The sequence below is a fragment of the Peromyscus leucopus genome, chromosome 6 (assembly GCF_004664715.2).
Source record: "Peromyscus leucopus breed LL Stock chromosome 6, UCI_PerLeu_2.1, whole genome shotgun sequence".
Lineage (NCBI taxonomy): Eukaryota > Metazoa > Chordata > Mammalia > Rodentia > Cricetidae > Peromyscus > Peromyscus leucopus.
Window position 1 is genome coordinate 79293708 of NC_051068.1, and position 26303 is coordinate 79320010.

At 45.2% G+C, this 26303-nt stretch overlaps 1 protein-coding gene across 1 annotated transcript in view; it reads right to left on the minus strand.

Annotated features, from left to right (window-relative positions):
- Positions 1-1661: 1661 nt before the first annotated feature.
- Positions 1662-26303, minus strand: part of Cttnbp2nl (CTTNBP2 N-terminal like) — a 49598-nt gene continuing 24956 nt past the window's right edge. Inside the window, exons 4-6 of the mRNA XM_028889919.2 lie at positions 11683-11913; positions 7398-7505; positions 1662-5960 (exon numbers count right to left, since the gene is read on the minus strand). Coding sequence (XP_028745752.1) covers positions 4479-5960; positions 7398-7505; positions 11683-11913 — 1821 coding nt within the window. The 3' untranslated portion in view covers positions 1662-4478. The remainder of the gene's footprint in view (positions 5961-7397; positions 7506-11682; positions 11914-26303) is intronic.

A 26303-nucleotide genomic window follows, 5' to 3' on the forward strand; every position in this document is an offset into this window, starting at 1 on the left:
CACACACACACACACACACACGGCAGCAGTCATGGGAAACTGGATATAGCTGGTGTTTGTTGAATGGATCACTAATGAGCTTACTTAAGATATGTAAACATCCACAGTTTGAACATCTTTTGTACATCAAAGGACTTTCAAGTACTTTCGTCTGGCTACAAGTTACAATTGCAGACATGGAGTAGCAGCAAAGGCATGGACTAGTAAACTTGAAGGGAAGCATTAGTCATTTGTGAAACGAGAGGGCAGGACAAGATCAGGCATTAAAGCTGGAACACATGAGTCACTGGTGGCTTCTGGTCTGGTGCCAGTGAAACCATCAACCGAATTTTGCATATAGGCATTCCTATTTTTCTGGGGATACATATATAGGTTTTCTAAGATTTTCAAAGGGCCCAGAGCCCTAAAAGGATTGAAGTTATTAGTAACTAACTGGTCTGGCAAGATATGCCCACGGGTATAATAGTGGCAAAAATGCTACAGCGATAACTACTGCTTTCTGATTGGATTTAAGACCTGTCTCACAGGAGGAAATGCATGCAAGGTACTGTAAATCTGGCCAAGAACCCATGGCTGGGGGGAGGGGAGGGGAGGGACGACGACAACTCATGGACCCAAGGGGTGAACTTACTCTTGTTTTGCTAAGTGGACAGAGTATCAACTTGCTCTCTAAACATGGATCTTCATATACATAGATGAGTGTGGCTTTCAGTCCTTATCAGAGAAGCTCACAGCTGGTGAAAGTACAGAGAATAAATCCAAGTGGAGTGCTCATCCACAAACGGGTCATCTGTATCACACTGTCTCCCAAGGCTCAGGGAACATCAGGAAAGATCCTAAGAGCCAGAGGTCAGGGAGAAGGGGACAAATCTGTTTTCCAGACATGACGTGCCCAGTGCGATCATGAGGTCACAGTAGCTGTGCCTGTCGGCACAAGATCAAGCCAGTCCAGTATGGGCTCATGTTCCTACCCCAGCAGAGTAGCTAATGGTGGCTGATGGCTACTAGAGAGGGAGTGACAGTTTTTCTTAGGGGTGTGGCCTCTGGCAGGTAGACCACACTCCAGTGGATGGCATATATGGATACATGCATACATGGATAGCATAAATTTGAACCAACAGGCCATTAAAAAAAAAGATGGGGGTGAGTGGGGTGGATCTGAGTGTAGTTAGGGGCATGGCCAGGGTAAAGATATCAAAATACATTATATGCATGTATGAGATTCCCTCAAAATACATTATATACATGTATGAGATTCTCAATGACTAAAAATATTATATATTAAAAGTTACTAAGGACTAGATTACTGGGAAATTATTCCCCTAGTTATATGCTTCACAAGAGAACTACTGTCTAATTTTTTGTGAGTTCTTTTTGGTTTTTTGAGACAAGGTTTCTCTGTGTACAGAACCTACTTTGTAGACCAGGCTGGCTTTGAACTCAGAGATCCACTTGCCTCTGTCTCTGTGCTGGGATTAAAGGCATGAGGTGCCATGCTTGGCAATTGTTTGTGAGTTCTAACCTGGATGCATCCATTGAATCGTTTGGTTTTTCAAACAGGATCAAGTGCTCTTTACATCATCCACTCCCCTTCCCAATAAAACAGGCCCCGATTGCACAACACTGTTTGTTTTTATAGACAAGACTTTTTCTCCAGGTAGTATGATTTAATTTGTTTTAATGTAGTCTGCTATAAAAATGAAGACTTCTGCATGGTACATTTGGCTTTACAAATGTTAATAACTAGTTAATGCATGTGTTACACCTTGCACATCATTAGAATCTGTTGACCAATAACAGCTTTTCTGACATGGGTTAATACCCAAATTGTGAATCGTGAAACTTTTACTTGGCATACACACACACACACACACACACACACACACACACACACACACACACACTCTACTGCAAACTTAAATACTAATCTATAATATCTAACTGAATTATTGGATCCATTTCAGGATTGTGCTTATTATCTCAGAAGATAGGCAACTAGCAAAAATACACATTTCTTTTGCATATCCCCACCCCCAAATTACACTGTAAAAAGAAATATTGTTCAGTGCACCTCCTAAGAAATAAACTTCCTTATAGCATTTCTCTCTATATATATCTCTATCTCCAAACAGAGGAAGAGCACAATGCAACTTTTAAGATTACCATTTAAAGCAAGCGAGGTAAGAACGTGCTGGCACTGGAGTCTCTCCTGATTAGAAGGGTCAGTGTCTGACCATCACTGCTCCGTTTCGGCTCTGCAACAGGAATAAAATCGATGCTGGACCACTTTGGGGAGTTTCTCATGCCTCCACTGTTTTTGGCAGACACCCTGGGACATCAGCAGCACTTTCATTTGTCATGCATTTACCTTAATCCTTCAGAAGATAAGCTGTAGAGTCAACAGTGTTCTCTGTTACTGATCTGCCCACCAATTTTCATCACCTGCCTCTCGCCCACTGACTCAATGGGTTAATAAAAATTAACTAAATTTTTGGAAGACTTTTTTCCCCCAGCTCTATGCTTCTCAAGAAAACCAACGTCTACCTCCTTGTGCGTTATCTAACTGGGATGGGTCCACTGAATCCTTTGGTTTTTCAAACACACAATCAAGAGTTCCCTATACCACCTAGTATATTTACCCCTTTCCAGTAAAAGGTTCCAGCAGGTCAGGGGCTTCTGGAGAGATGCTGGCTTACAGAATATATACAAAGACACCAAAGCCTTCCTCTTGCCCACTCTGGAGACAAAACTGTACAACCAGTGTCCCGAGCTGGCCTGTAAAAGAGTTCTGCTTGCCAAGAGGGAGGCTGTTCTGTTCTGCGGACTTGGTCAGCTGGAGCTGGCACAGAGCAGAAGCCTGGAGGCTTCTATACAAAGTCACTATAGGGAAACAGCAGACGTTCTAGGGTGAGGGGTTACAGCTTGGTAGGTTACAAGCTCCAGTCAGTGACAGCCATGTCTGTCTGATCAGCACTGTTTAAAAGCGTTCTGAATCAGTTCCTGGTGTTTTAAAAATGTAAATATTTTGAATGAGAATTTTCTTGTGGAAATTTGAATTACACGAAAGTCTGGAGAACTGATAACCTTGGTCTGGAATTTTTGCATGGCAGCCACTGGGGCTTAAAGGGATGGCTGTCACATGGGGCTGTGACACTGTGGTTTGCTACACCTCCCTCTGCTTCAAACTAGGGGACAGCACTCGAGTGTGCAGTCTCACTCACTCACATGGCCAGCTGAGTTCTGTGGCACCACGGTTAGCTTAGTTGTGCCTTTCTTTCTACAATGCTCACGATTTGGGCTTCATTTGGGATTGCTCCACTTCCTGGTGAAACGGATTCCTCTGCTGACTGGTTCCAAGCCACATGTAGTTGCTTTGGTAGGTAATCTTAACATGCGATTCTACTTATCCTTTATGCTATACTGCAAACTCCAAAGATACAATCACACTAATATTTATGTGCTTCAGTGTGTGAATGTTGAACACATAAAGGGGCATGTATCTGTACAGATCTATGTATACTTCCATTTGGGCAAGAGTTAATTTGGTTCCACAGACACAAGTGCTGGCGGCATGGAGAATAAATGTAACAATCTGTTAAAACCTGTGTAATTCTCACTTACAATATTACAAAGAGTGACTTAAGTTATTGCTTTTTGATTATAGAATAAAGAGCTCATTATGTCATTTCCTATTCAAGTAAAAGCAACCAGAATCAGAAGTTCCCAAAAGTCGATGCTTGAAGGTGGTTTGGAATGGAGATACTCTGTTCAAGAATTGATACAGGAAACTGAGGATGACTTAATTTTTCAAAAGTACAAGAAGATCAGCACCTCAACTACTTAGTGCTCGGGAGGGTTTCTTAAGGGCTTAATGAAGCGCAAAGCTCAGCTTGACAGAGAGTTCACGCCCCTTTAGAAGGATCCACTCCGCTTATGCAAACCTCGGTTCAGAACACAAAGCTGGTATTAAACAGAGAGGATGAAAAGCAGTGTTGGTTTTGACATTCAGATTCAGAGGATCTCATTTTCTGCAATAAATGCTCTGTCTTTGTTTCTGCCGCAGAATCACATTCATGTGGCAGTCTTATTTCAGGCACTTTGAAAGCATGTTCATCTGGAATAAAAAGCTGCATGAACTGATTCTGCCTAATTTGATGTGAGTGCTGAGTAATTCTAGCTCCCAGATTGACAGCAGCAGCTCACCGCCAATTAGCTTTCTCCATCACAACATGCCGGTGACTGCTGAGCTTGAGATGTCTGAGGTCCCCTTCTAGCTTAGTACAAAGAGGTGAGTCATAAAAATCCAAAGTACTCAGTTTCTACTTAAAAAAATACAAAAAGGTAAATACACTGAATGTATTATACAGATGGCTGCAGCTACTATCAAAATAAATAACATGATCTGACTCCACGGTTTAACTCTGAGCTCTTGGACGAAATCTGATGGAATGTCAAATGTGGAGACTCACTCCTAAGGACTAGCTGCTGGTAGGCGAAAGTATCTCAACATCCTTGCCGTTGGCCACCACGGCACTGGGAGAGCAGTTGCTGGCAAGGTCTTCTGTGGCGGTCAAGGAGGATGTCTGGGAATGAGTTTTGGTCACTGGAGTGGCGGCAGATTGGGATGGGGTGAGGCCAGGTTTTTTGGGTGGGATCGGCGGAGGGTTGCCTCTCTCGGCTCTGGGGATGGTTGGGGACTTGATTCCTGGAGACAGGGGGCTCAGAGGGCTGGACACTTTCCCTGGAGTAGGTGAATGGCTGGTGTCACCTCTCGGGTTGGCAGTGTTGGCCAGATTTCGGTAGTCTGTGCCGAAGGGAGAGCTGTTGGGAGAGACAGGCTTGATTGGCCCTTGGTTAGTGAATCTGGAGAGCACCTGTGTGACTGTGTTTCGGGCCAGCTGCTTGGCAGCAGAGTTATCTAAAAGGGTGGGAGACAGGTCCCTGGATGGAGGGCTCTGGAGACCACTGGCTTGCTGATCTTGATCTGCTTGGGACTGAAATCTGTGCCGAGCGGCGTGGAACCGCTGGTTGATTCCTACTTGGTAGGAAGACTGGTAGCCAGGGCTGCTGACGGATGACCCCAGGAGACGCTTGGTTAGAACCGGTGAAGAGCAGGGAGATGATGTCAGGGAGGAGGAGGCAGTGCTGCTGGGAGACAGTGAGCTGCCACTGGAAGGGAGGTGACTTGGCATGGTGACTGGAGTCTCAGTTCCTGCCGGACACCCACCATTCTCCATGGGCTTCTCCTGGGCCGACACCACAGATTTCTCTCGCGGAGGCCCTTGGTTTTCTCTGCTGCTGCCCGAGGTCACCTCCCTGGCAGTTTGTATGTCTGGGTCACAGTGGCCATTGGCTTTTGCATATGAGTAAGGAGGAGTGGTGGGGCCCGGAAGACCAGTGTCTGTCAGCTTGGCTAAGACGCTCCCGTGGCTTCTTTCCGGCTGAATGCTCTCCGTTTGGCAGAGCACAGACACCAGCACGGGGGCCTCTGTGGCGGTACCTCTGGACGTGGTTCCCGGCTCTCTGCACCGCTCGCTGGGGCCGCTGGGCCGCTGCTGGGCCGCCTCCAGGTCTCTCACAAGCTTCTTCAGGCTCTCCATCTCCTCCTTGAGGGCTCTGGTCCGGTTCTCCTCTCGGTTCAGCTTGGCTCTCAGCTGCTCCCTCTCGATATCAAACTCAGACAACTGCTTCTCCACTTGGGCCTCCATCTGCAGGCCTCGCTTCCTCTCAGCTGCCAACTCTTCCTCCAGTTTGCTCACCTGGCTCTTCTCCTTCTCCAGTTTCAGGCTCAGCTCGCCGGCCTTCTGGCCTTCCTCAGTTGCCTTGCTGGTGGCCTTCTTACACTCAAGCACCAGCATGGACGAGAGCTGCTTGTGGCGGGAACGCTCCTCTTCCAACTGGCTAGACAGCTTCTTTTGTTCCTTTTCGAACTTTTTCACTTGGGACTTCTCAAATTCCAACTAGGGGAAAAAAAAAAATGCCACCGCACATGTTGATTAGAGTAGGAACACAAAAGGACGGACCGAAAATTATGATCAAATGCCCTCGCTGCCTGCTCTCTGGTGCACGGTCTTAGGTTTTTAGGTCACGGTGTTTAGGTTAATTAGTATTTTTGAAGTATGAAAACATCCCACACAGAACCCCCACACACTATGATTTAATCTTTTCTTGATGACTTGGGAGGCATTTGAGTTCCTAACTGCCTGAGGGTGAACAGTGGGAATATGATGCACCATTGTGTTTTAGGTATGTGGAGAGAACATCGAATCAGCCAAAACAAATATCAGATCTGGAGATGGATGCCACTGAAAATCAAACCTAAAGTTCCAGCAGTCATCTTCTCTGAACTACAAGAAAAAAAAAAAAAAGAACCAAGCAGCTGCACTGAAATCCTCCTTTTGTTGCTGTTTTCATTAGAGAAGGTCTTACTCTGAGACTCGCTTTGGACCTGAAACCCTCCTTCCAACTGCTAGGATCAGAGGCATGCACCACCACCCTTGGATCCACATAAATGCACTTTGTCTAACACGATCACACGGACTCTGGATGAGAGGGAGCAGGGGGAATGAACCCTTCTAATCAGGGATTTCCAAAACAAGACACATTAATGGATGGGGAAACCAAATCGGTAAGCCATGATCACATTAAAAAAAAAAATTAAAGAGTGTGAGTTCAAGGCTAGGCTGATCTACATAGTGAGACCATGTTGAAATTGAAAACACCACTGCATACTACAGGAATAAAGGGTTGTTTCATGTCCTGCAATCTTTGCTTCAGGCATATGGATTGTGACAGGCCACACTGTTACTGTAGATGGTGCAACAACAACAAAGAGCTTGAAAACCAGAGACGTCTGAAATATGTGCTATGGATGACAGTTCCACCGAGTGATCTGTTTGTTTTTAAAACTGTATGCACTTGTGGGTGTAAGGGAGGGGCTATGTACGTACTATGTGGGTGTATGTGGGGGGCTATGTACGTACTATGTGGGTGTATGTGGGGGGCTATGTATATACTACGTGGGTGTATGTGGGGGGCTATGTATATACTACGTGGGTGTATGTGGGGGGGGCTGAGAGTGCCGGTGTCATTGCAGATGAGGGGAGGGCAGCAGACCCCCCAGAGCTGGAGTTACCGGGAGTTGTGAACCACCTGATGTGGCGGATGTGGGGAACCAAACTTAGGTCCTCTGCAAAAGCAGTGTGCTCTTAACCACTAAGCCATCTCTCCAACCCCGAGTAATCTATGCTTAAAAAGAGAAGACTTTGGAAACAGACATGACAAACACGAACATTCCACCTTCTTTTTGAAGACTTAGGATGTAATTCTGCACACTGACAATGAATAAGAAATGTCACTCCAGGAGAATGCCATCAAGACCTTTGTCCCCGAGTTACCTGTTGTGTCAGTCTCTCCCTCTCCTTCTCCAGCATGTAGGTGACATCATCTCCTTCAGCGGTGTCCTGAGCATGCCTCTGTCGTTCTTCTTCAAGGTCAAGGATCACCTGGAAAGGATTTTAAAACATTTACTTTCAAATATCAAGCAATCCCATTTATACCACCCAACACTTGAGGGTTCCAGATTAAATAAACAAACAAATGAAATCCAGCCGGGGCCGTCAAGGAGCATGCTGTCTAGCAGGGTGAAAGACACGGAAGTTACGTGCTAGAAAACAAGGTATTTACTCTGAAGTATGAGCGCAAGAACGCAAACAGAGGCAAGAGAGCAACCAGTGAGCAGTTCAGAAGGCAGAGGTTTGGGACATCACATGCAGTCTGGTATGACTAGGGACCTGCTGGGGTCAGTGTGTGTGTGTGTGTGTGTGTGTGTGTGTGTGTGTGTGTGTGTGTGTGTGTGTGTGTGGTGTGTGTGTGTGTCCGTGCAAGGATGAGGTGTTCCTCTCAAGGCTGTCACTGGAGGCACCAAGATGGGAATTTGAAATGAAACATCTCAAATGGGACACCCTGTGCCTTCCTTAACTAATCATACATATTTTTGTATAACCAGATAAGATAGGAAAGAAAGAGTCCTACTTCATCCTACGTGCAGAAGGCTCAATTATTGGGATCCTAAGTGGTGATTTTTCACAAAGCTCTTAATGACTTGCCCATTTATCCTGGTGCTGAAGGATCCAAACCAGTTTCAAGGAATTTTGCCCAAACCACACAGAGGTGGCTCAGCCCAGACTGCCAGGTCACAGCACTGTCAGCCACCTCAATGACCATTTCTCATAACTTTGTCTCATCAAAATTTTTAGGAATGAAGGAAGAAAAATTTCAATGACACGAAACCCTACTTTAAAATTAAAAATGAAAAACCAAGATTATATGGTGGCACATGCTATAATCTCAGTATTCAGAAGGCAGAGACAGGAGGATCGCTATGACTGTGAAGTCAGCCTGGTCTATAGAGTGAGTTCCAAGGCAGCTAGAGCTGTAGAGGGAGATCTGGCCTCAAAAATAAATAATTTAAAATTAAAATGAAAACATAGTAGCTTTTGAGCTTAAAAAAATCTAGTTTTTAAATTTAATAGAAAGGCTTTTGGTTAAATCTTTTTGGTAGCCATGTTTTACGTATTTTCTCTTTTGAGAGCCTTTTAAAATTACAGAAAGGAATAAAAAAAGTCTCAGAGGTGAGAGACTTTAGTCAGGGAGAAAGTTTTTTAAAATATTTATTTATTTAATTAATTAATTAATTAATTTATTTATTTATTTGTGTGTGAGAAAGTGTGTGTGTGCGTGTGTGTGCGTGCATGTGTATACCATGTGAGTGTGGCTGCCCACGGAGGCCAGGAGCACTGGAGTCTACGGAGCTGGAGTTACAGGTGGGCGTGAGTAACTGAACTTGGGCCCTTTGGAAGAAGCACCAGTGTTCTTCACTGCTCAGCCATTTCTCCAGGCCCAGACAAGAAGTTTTAATAACATTCTGAAGTGGGAAAGTCTGGGGAGAGGCAATCTTCATTAAGGAGGAGGGAGCCATTTTACCCCGCAGGCTCCCAAAGAACTGGAACCCGGCAAGTAGCAGGTGCTTCAGGGAGTCTGGTTCAGAGTCTGAATCTTCAGAAGATTAGATAAGACTCTTCCCTAAACTAGGTATGGGAAGCACATAAGGCCAGTGCTTGGGAGGTAGAGATGAAAGGTCATCTTCACCTAAGGGGCGAGTTCAAGCTTAGTAGGAACTACATGAACCCACAAGTCCATGGTTGAAAATAACAAAGACAGGGCTACCTTTGAGTGCTGGGGGCTGGGCAAGGGGAAGATGTGATCAAGGAACGCTCCTCCATCACAAGCAGCCTAACAACCTCATCTGCTGTCCAGCTCTCCCGAGAGGCGAAGGGGTTAGTTAAGAGCCATGCCGCAGCGGAGCGGAGGGCAGACACTGGGAATCCTCAGCAGATTCGGACTACAAGCTTACTCTTACTATAGACTTCTAGGTACTAACCGATTCCTGGCAAAATTAGTGCCCTACATGGGTAACACACCCAAGAGCAGATGGGTACTTTGTTGGGCATGGTGATACACACCTTCCACATAGCAAAGGTCATCCTTGGTGATACAGTGAGAGCTTGAGGCCAGCCTAGGCTACATGAGAACCTGTCTCAAGAAACCAGGCAAACAAAACAGGTAAATTACTTGGCTTCAAAACTTAATGCTACTTACAACATTTTACACTCAAACAGTATACTAAGGAATTTTCAGTAAATTTTAACATTCTCCTCTCTCCAGTCCCTAGACACACAAACTGTTCTACACTTTCCATGACACCTTTGCTACTCAGCACAGCTCAATTACTTCCTGTATGAAGTGGGAATAATATGAAGTGGGAATAATAAGGCCTGCCCACCACTCAAGGATCTGGTGATGATCTTCTTAGTTCACATGAAAGTCCCAACTTATGCCATATTTCAACACACCGCCAGGAATGTTCTAGATGACATATTCTAAGTTAGTCTTAGGCAACTTTTGGAATTTGACTAATAGTAGAAAAAATACATCTTCTATAAAAATGCATACACTTCTGATATTTTATGTATTTCTGGGGCCTTCTGGGACATCTGTGGCCTACCCATGACTAAGAACCTGTCTATGGTGATAATAGTGTTCCCCAATATATCATGCACCCTAATAAATTTATCTGGGGTCACAGAACAGTACAGCCACTACACAGACATAGAGGCCAGAAAATGGTGGTACTCACACCTTTAATCCTGGCCTTCTGGAGGCAGAGATCCATCCGGATCTCTGTGAGTTCAAAGCCACACTGGAAACAGCCAGGCATGGCTGTTTAATCCCAGGAAGTGATGGCTGAAAGCAGAAAGGTATATAAGGCGTGGAAACCAGAACTAGAGCTGGTTAAGCTTTTAGGCTTTTAGCAGCAGTTCAGCTGAGATTCATTCTGGATGAGGACTCAGAGGCTTCCAATTTGAGGAAACAGGATCAGTTGAGGAACTGGCAAGATGAGGTGGCTGTGGCCTGTTCTGCTTCTCTGATCTGCCAGCATTCACCCTAATACCCAGCTCCAGGTTTGATTTTATTAATAAGACCCTTTAAGATTCGTGCTACATTGGCCGGGCGGTGGTGGCGCACGCCTTTAATCCCAGCACTCGGGAGGCAGAGGCAGGCGGATCTCTGTGAGTTCGAGGCCAGCCTGGGCTACCAAGTGAGCTCCAGGAAAGGCGCAAAGCTACACAGAGAAACCCTGTCTCGAAAAACCAAAAAAAAAAAAAAAAAAAAAAAGATTCGTGCTACACCTGCCCTTTGGACTCAAGGAAGAGAAACAAAGGCTGATGGGCAAGAAGACCCAGCCTGGGGCACCTTAGCAGATATGGTTTTAGCCAAGAGCTCTGGTGGAGTAACCATGGGAACAAACTCATTTCTAGGTTTGCAGTTGCCGACCTCGTTTCTGGTTAAAATGTCTCCTACAAAATGTTGATGCCTAGCTTGTAGGTCCAAATCTAAACTGGTAGTTTTTTTTTTTTTTTAAATGCAGATTCTTGCCAACCATCATCTGCAGGCCAAAACTGAGCAGTAAACGACAAGCTGAGGAACGAATACACACACAGCCGAATTCTAAGATGAAGAGTGCAGGGAGCACAGGCTTGCCCTTCCTATTTAGGAGCTGTCAGACGGAACCAGGGTGCCTGCCTCCTACCCCTATCCCAGTACAGGAGAAGCTTCAAAGCGAGCCGTCCTCGGAGCTGTGTGTGGTTCCTGAGCATGCAATGAAACACGAAACTAGAATGAATGTAAACAATCTCCATGCTTGCATGGTTATAATCAGGTGGATTTATATTCTCTCTCTTCCCTAAATACCTGGCAATCTCTTATTTATCACTTAAGTAAGCAAACAGAGAACACTCTGTTCGACTACAAGCTTGGTTAAACACTAGCTGGTTGCCAAAGTTCGGAAGATTGAGATCTAGGGGGAAAAATGCACCAAGTGTTCCGGAGTGACGATACCAAGAAGGGATGTCTTCTTCAGCGATGTCGGGCCCAATCCCTGAACTGAGCCTGTGTGACCAGTCTGTACTCCTTCGTGCTCCCCGACCCTCTGTAACTGAGGACCTTTGGATACCTATGAAGTCCCCTCCCCCTCAGATTCCCGTGAGCACTGGTGGCTGACGGGGCAGGAGGCGTTCTTCCGGGTTTCCGACGCGCACACCTGTCCACGGGCGAGCCTACCTTGCGGTGCCTGCTCTCGGCTGCAGCCAGCTGGGACAGCATGCGCTCCTGCATGTTCTTGCATTGCTTCATGACCACCTTAAGGATGGAGAGGGGGTTTGTGCACACTGGCTGCTTCTCGCTATCATTTTTTTCCTTCAGTGTTTCAAAATCTCTCTGGAGAGCCATTAGAGGGTCACTGATGTTATATTTTCCATAGCGTTCTTCAATGAAAGTATCTCTGTGTTGGGCCTGAGAATGAGGGGGGAAAAAGAACAAAACAAAACCATTAAAGCAAAGAATGTGCTACACCCAGTAGTTACAAATTAAATGTGGTAGCGTTAGTGTAAATCTCACTACAAATCAGGTGGATCCACGAAAAGACAGGCAACTTCAGAAGGTGGAACAGTGTGATAATACGAACAAGCAAATGATTACAGGGAGCTGATCTGGTATTAGACATTGTCCAAAGCAGGTAGGGCCATATTAACTTGGGGACTTTTACAGCCCTATAAAGTAGGGCTAACCATCCCCATTTTGCAGATGAGCAAACCATTACAAAGAGGCTGGTTACTCAGCTAGCCAGGGGTCAGAATTGGGACTTAAGCCCAGCTAGTCTGGCTCCAAGGTCTCTGTCCTGAAGCACCAGGCTCACTGCCTCTGCATGTATCTATGTTACCCTCAGGTTTATCTCATCTTTCTTCTGCTAAAATATTAAGCATGATGACTTTATGAGTTAAATATACTTAGAGACAAACAAGGTGCCAGCAGGTAGGCAAAGGATGCAAGTATTGACGTGGGGAATCCAGGACTTCTTATGATCTGTACAGAGAACTTGACTCCACTGTTGATGGGACAAGAAGGGGGAGGCACGCACAACCATAGCCCAAGACAGAAATCCCTTCTGCCTGCTGCCAAATTCTACCCTCTTCAATCTCTGATCTGTCTCCACTTTCCTTAGTCTTTTCTGTTCCCCTCGGTGGCAGGCAGAAATCGAAGATCAACCAATGCTTGGAAGATACTTCAGTTTCCTTCCTGTGTTACCTCCTCTTGGGACAGCTTTAAGAATTACATGGTATAAGCAACAAGTACTACATGTAGGTAAACAGAGTGGCATTAGCAGTTTCTACAGAGGCTGGGCATGGTGGCACACACTCTGAACCCCAGCACTCAGGAGGCAAAGCCAGCATGAGCAACATCCTGAGACCCTGTCTCAAAAGCAATGGACAATAGAAGCAACACCAAGCAAACTGTTGAGAAACCAGCGGCTGGGTGTGGTGGCGCAGCCTGAAACCCGGGCATCCCAGGCTGAGATGGGGAGATCCTGAACTGGAGGTCAGTTTGAGACAGCGAGACCCTGTCCAGAACAGACAAGCTGTACTGTCACATGCCTGGAGTAGTGTGATGTATTTACACAGTAGAAGCAGAAATTTATTTAAATTGAAAATATTCTTTCTTTTTTAAAATTCCTGTGTGTACTGGTATATGGAGTCCTTAGCTGGGGAGGAGGCTGGCCTTGAATTCTGGCTGGATTTACAAGCATGAGCCATCACACCAGGCCCCAAATTAAAGTTCTCCCCACCTTCTTTCCTTTTCTTTATTCTTTTTCTTTCCTCTTACCCTGAGGATTTAACCTAGAGTCTCCTATAGCTCCTGCCCTGGTCACACTTCCTCTAGTAACCATGGCTGCAGCAGCATTAGTGTGATAAATGGATGACTACTGTCACTGAGATTGGTTTTGGAGTGCAAAAGAAATAGGAGAAGCTGGAGTTTAAAAAAAAATATTTGAATGACCTTTTCTTTTCCAAACACCATGGAGAAAATGGGATGAGAGAAGCTCCAGCTTCTCCTCTGGCCATGGAACAACTGGCGACCTTGACTTCAGTTCTGCTGAGAAGCTGTCTGTCAGGTCTGAGTATGTAGTTAACTAATCCTAAAAACATGACTTTAAAACCCACATAGTGATTATCCCGTATAATTAATAAGCATCAGAGTCCCCAGTAATAGGAGTTTCTCTGGTGAGGCCTCGGCCTGAGAACAGCTGTTAGGCTGTCTGCTTTCTCTCGGAGAATTCAGAGTAATTCCATAGTCACCTGCACAGTAATTACAATCCACACAGATGGCTTCACTTGTAAACGAAAAGGAGCTGTGGACGGAATTCTAAAATGCTCTAGTCACACAGCAATTCTACCAAACATAAAAATGGTCAAATTGAAGGCATTATTTATGATAACAAACACTGAGAAAATGGGAGGAGAAAAAAATATTTTTCAGCCAACTTATGGGCTACATGTTTAACTGTAAATAACAGTAAGAAGCAAAACCAAATGCTAAAACTAAAATAATGAAAATAACTTTTATGGGACATGTGCTGGTTATCTGCTGCTGTATAACAAACAGCCCCCAAACTCAGCAGCTTAGATACCGCTCATTTTATCTCCCATGGCATCTGATGGTTAGGAATCTAGGACGAGGGGTCAGCTGGCTGGTTCTAGATCAGGATCTTAAGAGGTTCTAATCACCTGACGCCATGGCGTAAGTGCCAGCTTCCCACAGTGTACGGCATGCAGGTGGATCAAGACCAACCTTGGAACATTTCCAGATGGGACCACATAAGGTATGAGTATCAGGAGGAGTGCTTACTCTCCAGTGAGCTGTGACCCCTCAGAGGCTGGCCACAGGCAGGGGACGAGATATGCGGCCACTAACATTACATTTCAGGGTAAAATTTGAAGGCCCAAACTGTCAACATTGAGTTTTAATGATATTTCAGCTATTAAGAATGTACCTGAGTGCCTGGGTGTGATCTTGGGTTTGAGTTTTGGAGAAATTTAGTAATAAAGCTAAAAATCAATCAATGTTCTGTTTTAGCATTTTTGCTTTAAGTGACAATATAAACTTTTGGTGAACAGAAATTCCTACATTGTCAGAAAACACCCTGGCCTTTAATTTCAGAAAAGGAAAATAATTGGCTTGCTAGACAGACTGGATGACAGAGGTGTTATCAACAGACAGAACACACCAGCCACCTATTACTCATTTATTTTCACTTCACAGGCTGGAGGAAACACATCACTAGAGAAAGCTTAAAATAACATCAGAGAACAGCCCCGGAGCCTGCCATACTTAGCCTCCAACGTCCCAGCTGTGTTATCACTGACTTCAAAGAGAAAGAAAGAGCCAGGCATTCAGACTAAAGCAGGCACACTCGGAGTTTCACGCCGGCCTGAGCCACAAAGGCAGATTTTGTTCCAAGCACCCCTGCCCCCAAACCCAAGAAATAAAAGCAGTTTCCTCCTCCACCTTCCTAGTATGATGTGTGCAATGGCATAGGAGTATGCGTAGTCCAGTCTCTGGCAGGAAGTCAGTCCCTATATTCTTTGGACAAGAAGTGGTTCCCAAATCTAAAGAGTTAGTCTGGGATAGCTCAGTCGGCAGAGTGCTGGACTAGCAGGCTTCAAATGAAGCCCCAGGTTCCATCCCCAGCACAGCATGAAGCTGGGTGTGGTAGAGCATGTCTGCAGTCCCGTACTTAGGAAGTGAAGGTGCTGGATCAGAAATTCAAGGTCATGTCCAGCTAAATAGCAAGTCTGGGACCAGCCTGGGCTACATGTGACCTGGCCTCAAAATAAAGCCAAACAAGCTTAGTGACCTCAATTTGATTCTTAGGACCCACACAGAAGGAGAGCCGACTCCTGCAAGTCATCCTCTGGCCTCTACAGGAATGCTGTGGCATGTGCCACCCCCACCCCCTCTAAAACAAGTATTTCAACTGCTTTTGAAGTAGGATGGACTTCAAACATCCCCTCAAAGCAATCTTCAGACACAGATATTTATAAAGGCATTATTTACATAAGATAGACGACTATTTATTATTATTTGACTCAAGTGTTCTAAACTCGATTCAGGACTGAGAGTGGATTTAATCTAAGTAGCTCTAAGTGTAGCTGCAAAGAGCAGTGTCAACACCCAAATTCTAAAGTCTGGGAAAAGTTTTGATGAAACCAAAGGAAACCTGGAGTATGTCTGTCCTGACGTCAGATCCCTTCCCTCCAGGAATGAGGCTGACGTGAGTTCTATGTACTTTCTGACCTGGACCCATATGCTCACCTTTTTGATGTGGGGAAGAAAATGTGTATGGGAGTTCACCAGAAAAGAAAGAACAGATAAAGGGTAAATACTCCCAAACATAAATTAAGGATTTCAAGGTACACTGAAAAAAATACTTTTATCTTTCCCACAAGTTTTATCTTCTCTCACTGAACAAGTTAGAGATTTCTCATTTATTCCCACTGCCACAAGCCCACAGCCTCCCCCCTGACTACCTCTCATTAGAATGGGGCACAGTGCTGTTCATGGAACCCAGGACCTCCTAGACAACCACCAACTACAACTCCAGTTCTTCACCTTCCTGCCAGGCGATCACACATCCCTTAAAACGCAGTGAAAGTCAATGGCTGCTTAATATCACACATTAAAAACACACTGACCGCGGACCGGAGGAGTAAATCCAAATGGCCAAGCAGCTTGAGTCAGGTCTCAGTGCAGGGCTGGAGAGACAACTCTGGGTAACAGTACTTCTGTGCAAGCATGACGACCTGGGGGTGGCCTCCCATGGCCCTGTAACCCCGGCACTGGGGGTGCTAGTGGGTGGAGGCAGGGGTCTCAGAAGCTTGCTGACTGCCAGCTAACCTAGGTTCAGGGGAGATCCTGTCCTGGGGAATAAGGTGGAGAGTGCTAGAAAGACACCTGGTGTACCCACTCCCTGGTCCCCACATGTGTGCAGACACCACATAAACATATACACCCTGTTACCCACATCCCTGTTAGATCACAGAACATTCTTAATCTCAGCAGAAGTTATCCCATGCCCCTTTCCAGCCAGCGGTCTCCCTCCTCCCAGGGACAACCCCTGTTCTGAATTCTTTTACCACTTTAGTTTAGTCTGTTCTACAGCTCCATCTAAACAGCTGCACATACTACAGTCTTTTGTATCTGGCCTTTTCTGTTCTCAGTATATGAAGTTCATGCACATCAGTGGCATGTCGGCGATTTGAACTTTTTAATCATGTGTTGTATGTTGTGTGAATATACTGCATTTATTTATTCTCTTGGCTGACACTTGATTCTACTAAGTTGGGTTCGTCTATGAATAAAGCTGCTACAGATAATTGAGTAAGAGCTATTTGTAGATGAAATGCTTTGCTTCTTTTGTAATTATAGCCAGTTCCTTGTCTAGGTCTATGAGGATTTCCAGAGTGGGTCTACCACATCATTCCTCTCATCAGCACCACGGAAGCATTCAGTTCTCACCCTTCCCAGCAGCTGCTACTCTCAGGACATATTCCAGCAGCAGCTACAGTAGGATCTCACTGTCCTGACTGGCATCTATTGAATAGATAGATACGTGTGATTGCTTGTTCATAGGCCAAACAGAGCTTGGGTAGAGGTCGAAGGGCAACCTGCAGGAGTCAGTTTTCTCTATCTTTCTACCATGTGGGTCCCAAGGTCGTCAGGATTGACGATAAGCACCTTTATTCACTGAGCCATTTTGCTGGACCCTCAAAGTCATTTTAACAGCGGCAGCAGGAACAACAGGGATGCCCAACATCCAAATGCTCAGTATCTGAAAGCAGCGTGCCGAGTTTCCATATCTCCAACCTAATCCTAACAACATTTCTCTTTTTTCTTCGCTTGAGTCAGGCCTGGCAACGTGGCTGAGGGTGGTCTAGAACGTGAGAACCTCCTGCCTTGGCCTTGGGTATGTGTATGTGTCTTTGTATGCACACATGAGTGCATGTTCCAGGAGTGCTGGGACTACAGGTGTGCACCACCATGTCCAGCACAATCTTCCTCTTAATTAGCCGTCACTAACTACTGTCTCCGTCTCTTTTAGAAGAGGTGAAACAGTAGCATACAGCTGTCTCAGTCACGAAGCTAATGTGTAGTGAGTAAGAAGAGGAAGCAGCACTGACCATGTTGCCTGGTACACTGACGTTCCCCAGACCCTAGCAGGAAGGGGTTTCACTGATTAGGCCCTAACTGGTGAGACTGGGGGAGCCGAAAGTTTGCACAGCACAGAGCAAAGGCTGGGCGCATCTCCGCCCCTCCTCCCTGCTAAAAACCAGAGGAGAAACCACTGCAGAGCACTGGGAGTAAGCAGTGAGGGTGATTTCAAGGACTTTCCTCCCGAGTCAGACCAGAAGTGGGTGTCCCCTACGTCACGAGGCAAATCTACTTTGTAGTAAGCCTCAGCCGTAAATGACACTGAACAGAAGACAATTTAAGGTAAAAGAAATAGACAAATTCTAATACAAAAGGCATTATGATTTTATTTTAAACCAACAAATGTTACAAAAGCCTGCAAACTAAAGGAGGTTTGGTTGTAGATCAAATATATAATATAGAAAAGAAAGAAACAAAAAACAGATAACCAAAATATTCTGGAGTCTGGGGACAGTTCCCAGAACACAAGCTTTGCATGCATTTATTGAGGCCGTCATGTCTGCTGGGCAGCGCATATGCTGTGCAGTGGCAGAGGAAGGGAATTCGAGCATGGGACGCGCGGTTCTCAGTCTCCAAGGAGATGAGGGCAGACACAACGTCAGCAAGGGGCAGCAGCCTCTGCCTGCTCAATGTTTGCTAAACAGCATCACTCGTGTTTAGAGGAACACCAGCTACGGTTTATTTGATCAGAATTTTCTAAGACACAGACTTTAAACTCATAAGGAATAGGAAGGAAAGGCCCACCCTGGAAGTGGGTGGGTTCTGCAGATAAATGGGACAATCAGGGACTTAATGAATCACAGGAAATATGGTAAGGTGGTGGTGGTGGGGAGGTACATGACCCCAAACTCCCTCTGGAGTGTTACACAGTGGGACTAACCCACAGACTCTGTGACACCTTAAGTTAACCCTATAAGCCTGAGAGCCTTTCTACTAGAGATGTACTTGGGCTCTTTTACTCACTGTGTACTGAAAAGTACAGGGCTCAGGGAGCGCAGGTTCTTACAGCCAAGGCCAACACTGACAACCTGAGTTTGGTCCTTGGGACCTACACAGTGGAAGAGAAGAACCAACTCCCAGACGTTGTCCTCTCCTCTGACCTCCTCACACCTTGCTGGCCAGGCTGCGTGAGTACACGTATGTGATTAGGAGTATTAGTTTATCCTCTAACTGCTGCCAGGCTGCGTGAGTACACGTATGTGATTAGGTATTAGTTTATCCTCTGACTCCTCACATCTGTGCTGGCCAGGCTGCGTGAGTACACGCATGTGATTAGGAGTATTAGTTTATCCTCTGACCTCCTCACATCTGTGCTGGCCAGGCTGCGTGAGTACACGTATGTGATTAGGAGTATTAGTTTATCCTCTGACCTCCTCACATCTGTGCTGGCCAGCTGGTGAGTTCATGTGATTAGGAGTATTAGTTTATCCTCTGACCTCCTCACATCTGTGCTGGCAGCTGCGTGAGTAACGTATGTGATTAGGAGTATTAGTTTATCCTCTGACCTCCTCACATCCGTGCTGGCCAGGCTGCGTGAGTACACGTATGTGATTAGGAGTATTAGTTTATCCTCTGACCTCCTCACATCCGTGCTGGCCAGGCTGCGTGAGTACATGCATGTGATTAGGAGTATTAGTTCAGACGAATTCCATTAAAGCCAGGTGTGGTGGCACACACCTTTAATCCCAGCACTCAGGGGCCAGTGGTTTTCTGAGTTCCAGACCAGCCAATGCTACATAGTGAAGCCCGGCTTCAAAACAAATAAATAAAAATCACATTCCACTCATTTCACAGGTGCACAGGTCAGTCCGCCCTTCTCAGAGTCACCCAGCTAGAAGAGGACTCCTCCTCGGTCACAGGTAGTGAGCTCCTTTTTCAGTGCTGGTGACTAAGTGTACGACGCGTATGCCACCACTGAGCTACCCCCACACGTGAGTTCCTTTTAAATATGTAAGTCTGAAGCTAAGGTTTTTTTATAAATGATTGATTTTTATTGTTGGGTATGTGTATGTGTCTTTGTATGCACACATGAGTGCATGTTCCAGGAGGCAAATGATCCTCTGAAACTGGAGTTGCAGGCAGCTGTGAGCTGAGTGCTGTGGGTGTTGAGAATTGAACTGGAGTCCTCTGGAAGAGCATATGTGTGCATCTTAATGGCTGAGCCATCTCTCCAGTCTGAAGTCAGCTTGTACTAACTTTTTGTTTTAGATTTATTAGTCTGTATATGCATAAATTAAAATAAGTTTAATAAAAAATTTAAAGGATGGTTAATTTGGAAAACAGAGAAAAGGAAGATGGTGAACATTTTTTCTAAAAGTCATAAAAACAAAAAAACCAAAACGAAAAACCTTGAAAAACAAAGCTGGGCATGGTGATGCATGTCTTTAATCCCAGCACTGGGGAGGCAGACACAGATGGATCTCTGTGAGTTTGAGGCTAGTCTGGTCTACAAATTGAGTTCCAGGACAGCCAGAGCTACAAAGTGAGACCCTGTCTCAAACAGCACCCCCCCACACCACCACCATGACCCCCCCCCAGACAAAGTAGAACAAATCCCCAATAAAAATGAAGCCCACAGGAGAAATAGGGTAGGAAATGCATTCTGAAAGAAGTGTAATTCTGACAGATGCTCATAAAAGCCTTCAGTGGGACAGTCTGGGAAATATACTTTCTATTCAGTATCTAGGAGGTATGGACCAGCAACACTGCACTGTTTAATACTTAAGGCTTGAGTAATCTCAGTGGGAGAGAGACAGCCTGCCTAGCATTTGTGAGGTCTTGGGTTCGATCTCACAGTGGGGTGGGGGTAAAGAGAAAGGACCTGAAGGCTTTTGATTTTCTTCTGATACGAAGATCTCACTGTTACCCAGTTGGGGAATGCAGATAATTACACCTGACCTTGACTAGAAAGGATACCAAGACAAAACATTCATTGAAAATTAATATGGGGGTGGGGGTGGGTGGAGAGAGGGCTCAGCCCTAAGGTCACTGGATGCTCTTCAGAAATACCTGAGCTCTACTGCCAGCACTGAATGGCAGCTCTTTCTAACTCCAGTTCCGGGGGTTATACCTTCTCCTGGCTTCCCTGATAATGCATGCATGTGGTGCACAGACATCTATGTAGGCAAAACACCCATGTACATAAAATAAAACTACCTGTTATTTTAAAAATTAAAATAGGAAAATTGGTTTTATTACATGAATACATGTGGACAGAGGGGCACAGCCAGTTTTTTGCTTTCCTTTATACAAATATGAAAGCAAGCACAAAGCCATGACTTCCTGTCTGAAGAACAAGCTGTTCCCAGAGATGTAAATAATGTGACTGGATGAGTTATAAGAGCGAGAGTTAGGAAACTACTTTATTAGTTAAGTCTCTCTTCTAAAAGCATTAATAACTGGCATCTATTCTCGAGAACTGACACTAGTCAAGTAAGACTCAGTGGGTCTGAACTCATTCTTCATGTGACAAATACCTGTGAGTGCTTTAGAGGTTCTGGACACTGGGCGGCGCAGTTGGAAGAGATTAAATTCCAGCTCTCATGCCATGGAAGGGGGGGATTCACACACAAAATAGAAAGATCCTTATGTGCAATACTTATCAGAATTAACAAATTTCCACACTGCTATAATACTCAGTGAGAACAACCAGAAAAGAGAAATCACATAAATGTATTCAGCATTTTAAAAAATGTACTGGCATGCTCAGTGGTCAAGAGTGCTTGCTATCAGTTCCCAGCACACACACACACACACACACAGGTAACGCACTTGTAACTCCACTTCCAAGACAAACACGGACAAACACAATAAATAAATGTAATTTTATAAAATAAACGAACAACCCCTCCCTCAAACACAACCAACCATCAAAATAAAACAAAACCACCCTCAGAAAGTCTAAAGGGCAAAACACACCACTATTACAATACAGTCATGAAATGTTCTACAGCAGATTCTGAACACATACCATGGAAATCACAGAAAATAATTTTAAACATTTAAGAAGAATGTAGAAGAAAAAACCGATGCGGGGCTGAGCAGGATTAAGACAAGACTGTCAACGACACCAGTGAAAGAGAAGTTTAAAAAGGCTGGAGAGATGGCTCAGTGGTTAAGAGCACTGGCTGCTCTTCCTTCCCAGTCCCATATGGTGGCTCACAACTGTGATGGTACTGTGTTCCCCAATACATTGTGCATCCTAATAAACTTATCTGGGGTCAGAGAACAGAACAGCCACTAGATATAGAGGCCAGAAAATGGTGGCACACACCTTTAATCCTATCACTTGGGAGGCAGAGATCCATCTGGATCTCTGTGAGTTCAAGGCCACACTGGAAACAGACAGGCATGGTGACTCACGCCTTTAATCCCAGGAAGTGATGGCAGAAAGAAGAAAGGCATATAAGGCGTGAGGACCAGGAACTAGAGCTGGTTAAGCTTTTAGGCTTTGAGCAGCAGTTCAACTGAGATTCATTTTGGATGAGGACACAGAGGCTTCCAGTCTAAGGAAACAGGATCAGCTGAGGAATTGGCGAGGTGAGGAAGCTGTGGCTTGTTCTGCTTCTCTGATCTTGCAGCATTCACCCCAATACCTGGCTCCAGGTTTGAATTCATTAATAAGACCTTTTAAGATTCCTGCTATACACAACTGTCTGTAACTCCAGTTCCAGGGGAATCCAGTGCTCTCTTCTGGCCTACACCAGCACTAGGAATGCACACACCACATATACTCAGCAAAACACCCATATACATAAATGGCCTATAGCCTTAGGAATTGGAAAGCTGAGAGAGGTGGTCTGCTGTGTCTGATGCCTGCCAGCTACACACAGCAACACCCTATCTCAAGAAACCACCAGCACCAAAAGTGAGGTACTCAGGTAATCTAATTAGAAGCCATTAGGAGATGGAGGTTCAGGGGTAGAGTGTTTGCCTCACGTATTAGCTAGGTTCTGGGTCCAATCCTCAGCACAGAGAGGGGACATTAGAAGTTACGTGTACTTTCAGCAGGTGAAATTTAAGTCAAGCAATACAGGTAAAAAGTAATGAGAGATGCAAGAGTCGGGAGACAGAGTACAAATGATACTGAAATACCCGAGTGTTTTAACGACACAGAAATACTCGTGTGTAAATGGCACTGAGATACCCCAGTGTGCAAATGGCACTGAGATACCCGAGTGCACCAGAGGAGACGGAGGACAGCAGGTGGCCCAGAGCAAAGACAGTTGCAAAGAGCCTTGTTTTAAGAAAGAACAGAATGCAGAAATTGGTTCAAATGGCCCTTGAGTCTGGGGCAGGAAGCAACGTCAGGAAAGAAACTGGAGCACTAAGAGAAGGGAGGAAGTAAGGGATGAGTAAGCCGTGAAGAAAGGGAAGAGAAGGGCTGGGCAAGATGTCCAGCTGGTGGAGTGCGTGCCCAGTATGCAGGCAGCCGAGCTCAAGGCCCAGCACCCTGTAACTGGGTATGGTAGTGCACCTCTATATCCCAGCACTCCTAAAACTTTAACTGTATACATAAACTGAAGTCCTTTTCCTGACTGCAACCCAATCTACTGGTCTCCAAAAGTCTGTGAGTTCTCCTCCTGGGCTACCTCATCTATCTTTCTCTCTGAAAGTCTTCCTGAGTTCTCCTGGATCACTGCTAAGCAACCACAATGTTTAGGTTTGTGTATGTTTAAAGCCTACTGATGTAGCTATCTGCAAGGCCAGCTGTGTCTTTCCAATCACCGTCTTAAGAGATCTAAGTCAGTGCATAACTTACTTTCCCCTCTTAACAATATTACAAGTCAGGCATGTGGGCACATGCCTAAAATGACAGCCCTGGAGAGGCTGAGGCAGGGAGATTGCTAGGAACTGATGCCAGATTGGGGGTATGGGCTACACAGTGGACTCAAGGCCAGCTTGGCATGCACAGTGAGAACCCTACACCCAGGAATAATCCACAGTGAGGGGCACCAGGTTATGCAGCTTTACTTTATTGGTTTACAGTTTCAAGGTGCTATGTTAAACAGTGGGTGCATAATGAAAGAACAGGACCCCCCTCCTCCAGACAGAATTTCTCTATGTAGCCTAGGCTGTCCTGGAACTGAGAGATCTGCTTGCCTCAACCTCCCAAATGCTGGGACCAAAGTGTGGGCCACTACCCATCGAAAGATCAGTATTGTAGGAGAGATTTTTCTTTTCTTTCTTTTTTAAGAAAAGATTTTAATGTTTCTATCCACGTGTACAAGTGTGCTCCTGCATGAGCACATGCCACTCCTGTACGGGTGCCTGAAGTGTCCAGAAGAGGGTGTTGGACCTCTGGGGCTGGACTTAAGAGCGGCTGCTGAGCTGCCTGATGTTGGTGCAGGGAGCCTATTCCAGGTCCTCTGGAAGAGCAGCAAGGACTCTTAACCTAAGTCATCTCTTTAGCCCCTATGAAAAGTTTCCAGCTTTGGTTTTTAAGAACATTTCTTTATTTATTACTGTGTATATGGGTGTGAGTGTGGAGGTCAGGGCAACTTTGTGGAGTTGGTTTTTCTTCCCTTTACTGGTTCGAGACTTGAATCAGGCAGACTTGTGTCACTGGGGAGCAAGCACCTTTACCTGCTGAGAGTCATCTCCCGGTTTTCCATTTAATAAAATTCCCAATGCATTCTGTAAGCGTCTCCTTTCCACACAGACTGGCAGCAGGCAGATAAGATGGCTTTCTCCTGTCCTAATTATTTCTACAACGGGCTGAATCAACACACTACATGACAGACCACAGTTTTTATTTTAAACTAAAACTTCCATACTTCTCCTTGCTTCTCTCTATAGGAGCAGCTAGAAATAACCTCTGATTAAACCTGACTCACGAGGCCAACACATGCCAGGAGACACAATGACAGGAAGTCAAAATAACAGGAATAAGCTGCTTCCTTTTTTATCTGTCTTAGTTTCAGGCTGAATGACTGCAATACGCTCCTCCCCGGCTGCCCGAGAGGAGAACTGTTCTGGAAGGAAGTGACACTTCACAAGCAGAACCCCATCCCTTCCTCCCGGCACAGCCCCCAGCCCCCATACACAGATCCCAGAGTCCCCAGGACAGTGTGTGCCGGATGAGAAAGGTCGCTGTTTTTCTGGCACCTGTAATTACTGCTCACACACTTCACGGCATGAATGACATGTAACAGAAAGCCGTCCAGCCAACAGCTGACACTACATAATTACTTTTAAGAGCAGGCTGTTATAGACGAGGGTCAATGTTTTCATGAATAAAAGTCAGGTACTGATCACTTAAGAACACAAGCTTCTTGTTCTGAACACCCAGTTTCTGAACATTCATCGATATAAACGGCCTTTCCCCTTCTTTTGGCTTTCTGCCAGGGCACCCCATTGGTCCTTCTCGCTCACTGACTCAGCCTTCCCTGGGTGGGTGGTACAGGACTCCCACCACCTTCACGGAAGCAAGCCAAGGGAGAATGGGGAAGCTTGGGAGTTTCCACCAGTTAACAACCTCTTTTTCTATGTTCATGGTTCTACGTTTTCATATACTGCATTGTGGACAGGGTTCCATGACACACAAAGACTATTTCCCTTACTAGTTTGAAGGTATCCACTCTGATTACATTATAGTTTTCTTGCCCAGACCCCACTGTGAGATGCTAGGCTGTTTCTAGCACTCCCACTGCTATGAATTCTGCTCTACAAACAGCCTTACCTGCAACTTTACTCTGGAGGTTGAGGTGGGAGGAGGGTAAACTTCAGACAAATCTGGGCTATACAGTGTCTCAAAGACTAAGGAAGAAACTACCGATGACAGCTAAATACTCAATGGCATTTCAATAAGAAATGAATTAAAACTGAAGCGAGAGCCTGGTGTGGGTGCTGGAACTTGTAGCCAAGGCAGAACTTCCCTGAGTTCCAAGTCAACATGAGCTACGCAAGTGTGTTCCAGGCCAGCCTGGGTTATAGGGTCTCATACAGTAACAATGAAATTGAAATGAATTAGGACACACCTGTTAGAACGGCTAAAATAAAAAAGGGGGCTGTACCAAATGCTGGCGAAGCTGTGGAGCCACTAAAACTCTTAACACATGATGAGGACTATAAAACGGTTTATCACATTGGAAAACTACTTGGATAGTCTCTTAAAAATTAAACATGATACTTGGCATGGCAGCTAATAAAATCCCAGCACTTAAATTTGTGCTCTCTCTCAAAATAAATATATACCTATTATTTAATACAATCTTTCCATTCCTAGGTATTTATCCAAAAGAACTAAAAGCATATATATGTCCACACAAGACCTTGCACAGGTAAATGTTCACAGTGGCTTTATTTATAATAACACAGAGCTAGAAATAATGTAGATACTAAGATGAATGGATAAAACAAACTATGATGTATATATACAGACAGTGGAACATTATTCAGTCATAAAAGAAATCAACTATCAATACATAACAACAGCATGGCTAACAATCATATGCACAGTAACCAGCTGCCCCCTAACTTATCTTTGTACCTATGGTTGGGCATCTCAACTATCATCATCACAGAAGCCTCCTTTTGCAGTAAGTGGCAGTTAAAACAGAGACTAGAGACTGAAATGCTCAGCTGTGGAACATCTGTGGCACACTCCCTTCCCTCCAGGCTCAGAGAGCATGGAC